Below are 10,689 nucleotides of genomic sequence, written 5' to 3'. Positions count from 1 at the left end.
ACATGCAGAATAATTTCAATGGGCTTTTCTGCTTTATTAACTACCAGGGGTGTTACATGCACTTTGTTGGGGTGGGGAGAGAAACCCTTCCCCTCCCATTCAGTCTTTTCTTTTAAAAATCCACTCAAAGCATCAAGGGAAATGTCAAAACCACACCTCTTCGAATAGCACACACTTTTGGAAGTTTCCTGCTCTTCTGTGCTTCTTTTGTCCTTAAGTCAGATTTTATGAGGTCTAAAAAGACCCAGAAACAACATACAGAAAACATAGCCAGTCAGTGATTTGATTAGCACTGCACAGTTGACCCATAAAAAGAGAGTAAAACAGAGAGTGGCGATTCCACAGCAAACCCCTCAGGTGCTCTCTGGAAAGGGTTTAATATTGCAAACAGATTGTTCAAATATTGCAACTGGTCTACTGGCATTTTTTAAATTTTTCCCTAGAATGAATAAATATAGATTAGATTTTTGAAAAGGCTAGCATTTTGATGCGAACAATGTTGTGTGGACCTTGCAAACAAACCCACACGGATTTGGAGCACAGATTCCACCACAAAGCCCAATAGCTGACAGTGCAATCCTATGCCACCCCTTTCCGTTGGGCCAGCAGCTGGAAAGGCGGCACATCTAAGCTGTGCCACTGAGCCTGGGCTACAGAGGGTGGGCGAAGAACCCATGGCAACTTCTGCTTTCATGTTACTTCTGTTTTTGCCCTCAGTTCAAGAAACTGTAGGTGGAAAACAAGGCTTGAGAAAAAGGGAAGAGAAGACAGGGAACTAAGGCAATGAAAGGCTGAGCAGAGATGGTGGCTCTGAAGAAACCTTTCAGTGTGTAAGATATGGGGGGCTGTATGCTGTGGGGCAGGTGGCGGGGGGGCGTGAGGGAGACAGGTCCACATACCGAGTGATTAGAGGAGGACATGGAGCAGCCACGTGTGTTATTGACCTTATGTCTCTTAAACTTTAGATAAAAAATAAATTGCAGTACATTGTGTTTCATTATGCAGTGCCCTTTTACAACGCTTCATAGACATAAGCTAAGGTTACCAGACACCCCCATTTCCTGGGGACAGTCCCTGGATTTACAAATCAGTCCCGTGACAAAATCCATTGAAGTTGAAAAGTGTCCCCGGATTCATTCATCTGGTAACCTTAAGATAAGCAGCTGGTGTGACTGTCTTCCTCAGCAGCCCTCTCCTGTCCTCGGAGCAGTTTCATTTCACAGCCTTTGTTGGGCTATGAGCCAGAGGAGAGTTCCTCCTCCTACGTCAGTTTCCCTCACTGTGTCTCCTCTTCTACAGCCCAGACTGTGATGAAATACAAACTCCACCCCTTGTTAAAGAAGGTAACCTCCAAGCATATAAATATCTTTCCCATGGCTCAGGGCTACTAACTTCTGGAGATGTTTTGAATGAGTTTCCAATAAACACAGGCCTGGTTGGAGCTCCTGCCATGGAGGCGCTGGCTTTCACAGAGGGGCCCAACCCTCACAATGACCCCCAAACAGCAAGAAACTATAGGATTACCCTGTGTCTTGCAGCATGTATGGTCATCTTGATGCTGGTTTTACTTCCATTTTTTATAGCCTGCATGCTTCTCCATCACAAACAGGTAAGCAGACAGAAAACCTGTAGAGAGAGATTTATTTAAAACATTTCCCTCCCACTGCTCAGCTGAGAAAGCTCCCAGAGTGAGATCATTAACAAGTAAGCCAGTCACTGCCCTCAGGTTTGCAACCACAAGACAGCACAAAAGGCGAGGGGGGAAGGGAGCAAGCAAATGGAGGCACCAGTTCTTGAGAGTTACAAAGTTCTTGCGAGGATCTCCTTGAGGGAGAAGCGGCCCAGAGGGGTGAGTGCCAGGGGGGTGCCGCCCGCTTTTCATCTTTGATGCTGCTGCTGCTGCAGCCCAATAGAACAATTGATGTTATTAAATTGATTATTTGTATTAATTACTAGTTGTAACAATTTTATGTCTCTGGTAACTTTATGGGAAATACAACACTAGAACCTTGCAGCATTGGTCTAGTGGAATTTTAAGGAAGAGCCCGTGCAAAATAGTTATTAGACTGCTGTGACTCAGGAGACCCAGGTCAAGTCCTCATTCAGCCATAAAGTCACATTGTATAATTCTAGGTCTGGAAGTGCAAAGCCGCCTCTCTCTTTTTTATCTATTAGTAATTGGTGTTTAATTCTTGGTTTATTGCCATTCCAAACAAAACTTCCTATTTCCTTTTTCCATTTTTGGAAACATTTCATTCTTCCCAGGATTGGTATTGTTTGGAACAAGAAAACTATTCTGGGAAGAATATTCATTTTCACTACCGAGATTCTTCCCCAAAGGGAGAGGTGAAGCTTGGTCCAGATTTCCATATTTTTAAAAATATATTTCCAGGATTTAATGTACAGTGGATGCTCGGGTTGCGAACATGATCTGTGCGGGAGGCACATTCGCAACCCACAGCATTCGCAACCCGCAGTGTCGTGTCTGCGCATGCGTGGGTCACGATTTGGCGCTTCTGCGCATGCGCAAAGCATGATTTAGTGGTTCTGCGCATGCGCGAGCACTGAAGCCCAAAGGTAATCCGTTCTGGTACTTCCGGGTTCGGCGCGGTGTGCAACCTGAAGCGTCTGTAACCCGAGGTATGACTGTAGTTGTCTTCATACAGGTTTATAACTTTTGGTTGATATCCAGATCCCCGGATATTTAACCTTATTTTTAATTTCCAGGCCTGTTCTTTCTTGTAATTCTCTTTTCTCTTCCTGTGTTAAATTTTTGGTCAATAATTTGGTTTTTTGATAGTTTATTTTCAGCCCCATTATTCTTCCATATTTTCTAATTAGGTCTATAGCTGCTGGTGTGCTTTGTTTCGGATCTTGTGTTGTTACAATTCGATCATCGGCAAATGCTCTAACTTTATAAGACTTTCCCCCATTACTATTCCTTTTATATTTTCATGATATTTTGTAAAAGTGGTTCTAGGGCTAATATAAATAACAAGGACGACACAGGGCGTCCCTGTCTTGTCCCTTTTGCAATGGGGATATTATCTGTAAGGTTGCCATTTATTAGAAGCCTAGCTCTTTGTTGGTGATATATTGCCTCAATTCCATTTCTAAATTTTGTTCCTAGTCCCATTATTTCATAGTTTTTTCATAAAATGCCAGGAGACGTTGTCGAATGCCTTTTCCGCATTGAGTAATAACAAGGCTACATTTTTATCACTTTTAGCTTCTAAATATTCCAAAATATTGACAATATTTCTGGTATTTCCTGAAATTTGCCTTCCTGGGAGAAACCCCGCCTGGTTTGGGTGAATGATTCCTCCGATAGCTTCTTTAAGCCTGCTTGCCAATATATTGGCAAAGAGTTTATAATCACAGTTTAATAGTGATATTGGCCTGTGATTGGATATTAACTCTGGGTCACCTCCCTGTTTAGGTATTAGTGTTACATAGGCTTCTTTCCATGAGTCGGGGATTTTCCCTTGATTAAGAGTGTTATTCATTATTTCGGTTAGTGGTATTAAAATCTCTTCCATTTTTATATAATTCTGCTGGGAGACCGTCTGGGCCAGGTTTTTCCCCTGTTTTAGCCTTCTTGATTGCATTCCTGATTTCTAATTTTGATATCGGAGCATTCAACATTTGGACTTTCTGTTGGCTTAAATAATCTTCTACTTCTTCCCCTATGTCTACATTTTTAAAAATACAAATCTTCATAATATTTAAGAAACTTTTGTAATATTAGTTTGGGATCATCTTTACATTTTTCTCCTATTTTTATTCTGTTGATTTGTTTTTCCTTTTTCCTTTTTTTGAGTTGCCATGCCAGGTACTTACCTGGTTTATTTGCAAACTCAAAATTGTTCTGTTTAAACATTTTCAGATTCCATTCAATTTCTTGTTCTATTTTCGACTTGTATTCTGCCTGTAATAATCATTATTTTAGGTATGAAAGGTTTGCTTTTTTGGAAAAAAAATTATGCCAGATCCCTCACTGATAGGCATGGAACGTTGTGACCAAATTTGTTACATTACAGTTCAGCGGTTACGGAGAAAGGCTGTTACATCTGCGTGCGCAATGCCTACATTTATATATATATAGATCCTCTGATAACTGCCTTGCCAGAGTCCCATATTGTTTTAACATCGCTCATTTGTTTATTATTTAATTTGAAAAATTCCTTCAATGTATTTTTAGCACCCTCTACTATATCTCCTTGGGACCCAGGTGGCGCTGTGGTTAAACCACTGAGCCTAGGACTTGCTGATCAGAAGGTCGGCGGTTCGAATCCCTGTGACGGGGTGAGCTCCCGTTGCTTGGTCCCAGCTCCTGCCAACCTAGCAGTTCGAAAGCACGTCAAAATGCAAGTAGATAAATAGGAACCGCTACAGCAGGAAGGTAAACAGCGTTTCCGTGCGCTGCTCTGGTTCGCCAGAAGCGGTTTTGTCATGCTGGCCACATGACCTGGAAGCTATACGCCGGCTCCCTCGGCCAATAATGCGAGATGAGCGCGCAACCCCAGAGTCGGTCACGACTGGACCTAATGGTCAGGGGTCCCTTTACCTTTACCTTACTATATCTCCTTATTCCTTTAATATATATATATATATATATATATATATATATATATATATATTATAAAACTGAAAAACACATAAAACACAAAAATACAAAAAATCACATAAAACACAAAAATTGAAATTCCACATAAAATACAAAAAGAAAAACAACAACCATATTTTTCACTCATATGTCCTGACATTGTTGACTTCCTCATATCCAGGCATCCCCAAACTGCGGCCCTTAATCAATAATTGATTAATTATTGGTGAATAGATTTTTTTAGAATAGGATATTTTAGTGTTAATGATAAAATGTGTTAGATTAATTTAAGAGATAATATGAAAACTGCTTAATTGGATTATATAATGGACCCAGTGAGGGGGAATCAAGGAAGTCAACAATGTTAAGTAAACAATGTAAGATTTGAGAAGTTTTTCTTTTTTATGTTGTCTTTTTTATTTTTTGCTTTCTTTTTCTTTGTTTTATATTTTGTTCTGAGTTTTTGTTTGGTTTTTTGTGATTCTGTATTTGAAAAATGAATAAAAATTATTTTGGGGGGAAAAACTCTACAAAACCACCTCTACAACCTCCATGTACTTCCAAATCTTGTATCAAACTTTCACAATGTTGCAATTATTTCTTATATACACTTTAAATTTCTTCCACCGACTCTTCCCTCTGGTCACGTAATCTCCCGGTCAATTCAGCCAGTTCCATGAATTCAATCATCTTCATCTGCCAATCATCCACTGTTGGTATATCTTCACTTTTCCAATTCTTCACTAATAAAATTCTTGCTGCTGTTGTGGCATACAGAAAAAACATAATATCTTTTTTAGGTAATTCCTCTCTGACTATCCCTAGTAAAAAAGCTTCTGGTTTCTTAACAAAAGTATTTTTCATCACTTTTTTCATTTCATTATAAATCTTTTCCCAGAAGTTCTTTCCCAGAAGTCCACCACATGTGGTAAAAGGTTCCTTCTACATTCTTACATTTCCAACATTTATTATCTTACTTATGATAAATCTTAGCTAGTTTTACCGGTGTAAGATACCATCTACACATCATTTTCATCATGTTTTCTCTTAAAGCATTACACGCGGTAAACTTCATGTTCTTCTTCCATGACCTTTCCCAATCCTCCATCATAATATTATATCTCCTTATTCCTGTTCTCCGATTTGATTTTAATCTTAATATTACCGGGTTATGGTCCCAGATTGTTTTGGTAGAATCTGTGATTCCTCAATCCTTCTAAGCATATCTATGGAAACCCATATGGCATCTATCCTGCTAGCTGATTTATTTGGTTCGTAAAAATACGTATATTCTCTCTCTAGCCCATGCTTATATCTCCAAGAGTCTTTTAAGTCAAAGCTTTCAGTCATATTCACAAAGCTAGACGATAATTTTCCCTGTCCTTTATTCCTTCCAGATCTGTCTAGTTGTGGGTTTATTAGCCCATTAAAGTCTCCAAATAGTATTATTTTATCTTCCAGGTAATCCAACAGCTTCATTTATAAGTTCTTGGAAAAAACCTGCTTTTTCACGTTGGGAGTATACACCCCTACAATAATAATAATAATAATAATAATAATAATAATAATAATAATAATAATAATAATAGTTGTTGTTGTTGTTGTTGTTGTTATCATCATCATCATCATCATATTTGAATTTATACCCCACCTTTTTCCCTGACAGGGACTCAAGGCAGCTTATGGACAAGCTAGCTCATCCTTCCTTCCCTCTGTGGCTGGGTACCCCCATCCCAAAGGGGACACAATTCAGCTTGGTGGCCAAGGGAGCGGGGAGGATAGCAGGTGGCAGCAGCTCTTTTGGGGAGCGGGAGGCGTGCTGGGGCTTCCCCTGATTACAATGAAATGCTGCTCCCGAGATGGAACATGATTGCGCTGTTACAACTCATGAGTGCTGGCTCTCAGTGCCATTCATGCTGGCAGCATCTTCACAATCATCTGGGGAGGAGAGGCCTGCTGGGCTTCTCCCACCATCAGATGAGTTTCTGCTTGCCCCCGATACTCTGCCCTGGAACCCAAGATGAGTTTCCCATCTTGGAGACGGGATAATGGGCAGCAGATAGAATTTTCAATCATTATCTCAGATATGTAAAACCTGCAAGGGTTTGGGGGCATTGGAACAAGCCTGATTCCTCTTCAGGTGAGCAAAAGCCTGTTTGCCCATCTCCATTTGCTCCTAATACCAAGTACTGTTTACAAAAGATGAATTACACTTTCGTTAGCTAAGAGCTGCTTTTAGCTGAGAGTGAGAAACAGTTCGAATGCCGTGTTTGCAGATTCTATTATTTTCTTGTATTCCCCAAGGAAGTCAAGTAGCATTTTAGCCCCACAGCAACCTGTGAGGTAGGTTAGGCTGAGAGACTGTGACTTCATGGCCAAATAGAGATTGGACCTGGGTGCCCCCATTCGAAAGGAATACTTGAGTGAAATTCCCAACTTTTATTTTCTCCACAGTCACCCAAGACTTGCTGCTTTCATGGATCCTGTAAGTACTCAGATCTGCTTGATTATTATTATTTAATTACCATCTTTTATTTATTTAAGACACTTCTATACTTCTTTTCATCAAATATGTCTCAGGGTAGTTAAAGTAAAGGTAAAGGGACCCCTGACCATTAGGCCCAGTCACGGACAACTCTGGGGTTGAGGCGCTCATCTTGCTTTATTGGCCGAGGGAGCCGACGTACAGCTTCCAGGTCATGTGGCCAGCATGACAAAGCCACTTCTGGCGAACCAGAGCAGCACACGGAAACACCGTTTACCTTCCCTTCCCGTTTACCTTACCTATTTATCTACTTGCACTTCGATGTGCTTTTGAACTGCTAGGTTGGCAGGAGCAGAGACCAAGCAACGGGAGCTCACCCCGTTGTGGGGATTTGATCCGCCAACCTTCTGATCGGCAAGCCCTAGGCTCTGTGGTTTAACCCACAGCGCCACCCGCGTTAAAGCGATGAAGGACAATTCTTCTATTGTGATTTCTATTCATTCATTCATCCATCCATTGTTTCATAATGGGATTGAGGAATTATTTCTTGAAGTTTCCTCTGCCCCCTTCTCTGGTGCTGCCTATGCAAAAGCAAGGCATAAGGACTAATTCTGCACGCACACAGGATCTGAGTGTGAGGTTGACTCAAAGTCTCTCTCACATTTTAGGGACATAAGGGAGTTGCAGAGCTGTTGTTTGTTGTTGCACTGTCCTCAGCCCCCCCCCAACTGTGCATGTTAGCCAGGCACCTGCTCTCTTGTGTGATGGGGCTCTACATGCATACAGAGGTATTGGTACTGAACTTCTCCACATGAAGGAAAAATCTTTTGCCCAGGATCCCTCCCCTCATGTGCAGGAACTCTTTACACATACATCAGTGTGTTGGGCAATCATCACATGGTTTGCAGAAGTTAAAAGAACCTAAAATAACTGGGGGGGGGCTGACACTCCCACCCTCCCCAAAAAACTAGCTCAGTGAAGGCTGAGCTTCCTCAGTAGCCACAGAATGCAGAGAGCTAGTTAGAAATGAAACATGGAAGTATCTAGGAGACAGAAATGACTGCTTAGAACGCTGGAAAGGAGGCCTAGAAAGTGAGGCTGTTGGATACCATTTTGCTGCACTTAATAGTACATCAACAATAACCTTTTTTGTACGTTCTTCTCCCCTGGTTTATGCCTGCAAGCTCCAGTCCCTTCCGATGAGACCATCCAATGGGAATGGGAACCCAGTTGCCCTGGCTCTGCACTGACTGCAAGTGGCTCCTCCCTGGAAGTCTTGGAAAGTGGGATGTATTTTGTCTATGCTTATGTGGCCCTTAAGGAGGAGGCCTCGACTGATCATCACTTTACTGTTCACCTGATCGCCGACTCTCAAGTTCTCAGTGTTTTCCAAGGGTCCAATGTGATGCGTGCATTTATAAACATGGGAAGGCCGTATTTCCTGGAAAATGGAAAAAAGTTGCACTTGGAGATTAATGAAGGACTCACACATATTGACAGCAATAGAACTTACTGGGGGATTTTAAAAATTTAACAAAGGCTTTTACTAAGTTGAAAGCACTTGCAGAATAAATTCCTGAGGGGGATTCTGGATTTCTCAGCACTACACCAAGGTGTTTGCCCATGTTCCTGCAGGTCGGCTGGTTGCCCAGTCTTTGCCTTACATTTTCCAAGACCATATGCTTTGGCTTTGCTTCACTCCAGCCAACTGGCAGACTGAATCTTCTTGCACAAAGGAAGCAGAAACTGCAACACCTTGACTCACCCAAGACACATTTGCACCATTAAAATATCCCGCCTAGGTCCCCTAAACCAAAGATGGACGGAAGGTGAACCTAGATGTACTGGTAGATTTCTGGGTAATGTGCAGTAAATTTGCAAGGATTTCTGACTCCCAATTGTCTTGTAATATTATTTTGCCATTCCTTGAACCATGTACTAAAATGCTCTGTGTCTGAGCATTCCCACCCCCCACAAACTCCCCCCATGAAAACCTGCTCTTTAAAGCTGAATCAGAGCAAATGTCAGTTCAGTTTTCTGCACATTGACATTTGCTCCGATTGAGCTTTAAAGAGCAGGAGGGGATTGAGCTTTAAAGAGCTGGGGGGCTTTAAATTGCAGACCATGTCTGTAAAGATAAGTGTGGATAAGCACATGGTTAAGATATACTAAAAATCTGCCTCTAAATCAATGTGAAATGATCTCCTAGACATGATCATTGTTATGAGTTTATATTCCACATCCAATGCCTTCCACCCATCAGCTGAATAACTACTTGTGCAACAGGACTTCATCCCCTCTCCTCCCCCATGTGCCTTACCCCCACCCCAAATCTTCTCTGGAAGATTAGCCGCCCCCCCAAGGAGGCATCCCTTGTGCAAACAGAAATCCTTGTGCTGATGAGATGCTTAGCACTACACTGAACACAAGCCCTGATCAGAACCCTCTTTCACTGAGTGACAAGATAAACCCTCTGTCTGTCTGTCTGTCTGGATCTGAAGACATTGGATACCGTGAGTAAAGAAAAAGGACTTAAAAAAAAATTTTTTGGAAAGAATTGACCACAGGAGGAGATTTAAAAACAGAAGTTGATCTCCCCCATTGAGTGAACTGAGATGCAGTTAATTTGCCCGAAGCTGGAAAGATTGGCAGGAAGCTTTCAATTTCCAAAGATTGGACTTAAATCCTTCCCTCCTGAGGCAGGGTAAAGGGAAGTAGGGTTGAACTCAGTAAAATCCCTGTAAAAGTTTTTATTTTGGACTGGGGAAAGTCCCCCTGGAAGCTGGAGTCGGGTACCTGGAGGGATCAGCGAGCCACCATTATGACATCACATTAGGAAGGAATTTGTTTACCTCTTTGAGGTCGGGAACTGTCAGCATTGAAGAGAGCACAAAGTATATGAATAAGTATGTGAATAAGAAGTTTGATAAATGCTCTTTTTGTAAATGGACATAAGAGTTTTAAGGTATGAAGAAGAACTGAAAATGCTAGTTTGCAACCAGTTCGGATACAATCTCTGTCTTTGAAGTTTGGAAATGCGAACTGCGCCATTTCCTGCTTTGTAATCTGTGCTGTTCCCATGAAATTTCAGTCTAAGAAGTGAAGTACATCAGAATACAATACAGATTGGAAAAATAAATCAGAAGTTTGTGGAAATTGAAAAAGGACTAATTTTATCAGAGAGTGTAGAAAAGAAAGATGAACATTCATCAGCCCTGAACAATGCAATTGAACCTAAAGAAGAAGAGGAAGGGGCATGGAACATTGTGCCCCCAGTGAGAGAGGGAGAGCAGGATCCATACTGGGGTCAGAATCTAAGGGGATTAAAAATTGTGAAAGGATTAAAAAGTGGAAATATAGATGGATGGTACTGTGTAGCAGTTAGAGAACTGGGGAGACAGCAGAGGACGAAGAAGGAAGTGTGGTGGATAGGCAGTGACAGAGTGGGAGTGGGGTGCAGAGTAATAATGGATGTTATTTTCTGACTGATTAAGATGGTCCGAAACTGGAGTGACCTATGGTAGACCTCGTCTGGGAGACCTCGAATCCGGGGGGGGGGGGTTAATTAGATTTAAGTGTGTAAATGTTATTAGGATAA

General features: G+C 41.6%; 1 protein-coding gene across 1 annotated transcript; it reads left to right on the top strand.

Moving 5' to 3' along the window:
* The first annotated feature begins 1,432 nt into the window (after nt 1-1,432).
* LOC118078290 (tumor necrosis factor ligand superfamily member 18-like) lies at nt 1,433-9,044 on the top strand. Its single transcript, XM_035102088.2, has 3 exons — nt 1,433-1,609; nt 7,061-7,091; nt 8,276-9,044. Exons 1-3 carry the CDS (start codon nt 1,451-1,453, stop codon nt 8,623-8,625), a joined length of 540 nt encoding a protein of 179 aa, XP_034957979.1. The 5' UTR covers nt 1,433-1,450; the 3' UTR covers nt 8,626-9,044.
* The last annotated feature ends 1,645 nt before the right edge of the window (nt 9,045-10,689 follow it).

This window comes from Zootoca vivipara, chromosome 7, assembly GCF_963506605.1.
Source record: "Zootoca vivipara chromosome 7, rZooViv1.1, whole genome shotgun sequence".
Lineage (NCBI taxonomy): Eukaryota > Metazoa > Chordata > Lepidosauria > Squamata > Lacertidae > Zootoca > Zootoca vivipara.
Note: the sequence above shows the minus strand (reverse complement) of the source record. Positions and strands in the feature narration are given on the sequence as shown.

Bases quoted from the DNA above. Each gene is read 5' to 3' on its own strand.
- LOC118078290 (XM_035102088.2), top strand. From the start codon at position 1,451: ATGGAGGCGCTGGCTTTCACAGAGGGGCCCAACCCTCACAATGACCCC. The intron at 1,610-7,060 runs GTAAGCAGACAG...TTTTCTCCACAG, and splicing joins TGCTTCTCCATCACAAACAG to TCACCCAAGACTTGCTGCTT. The intron at 7,092-8,275 runs GTAAGTACTCAG...TATGCCTGCAAG, and splicing joins TTGCTGCTTTCATGGATCCT to CTCCAGTCCCTTCCGATGAG.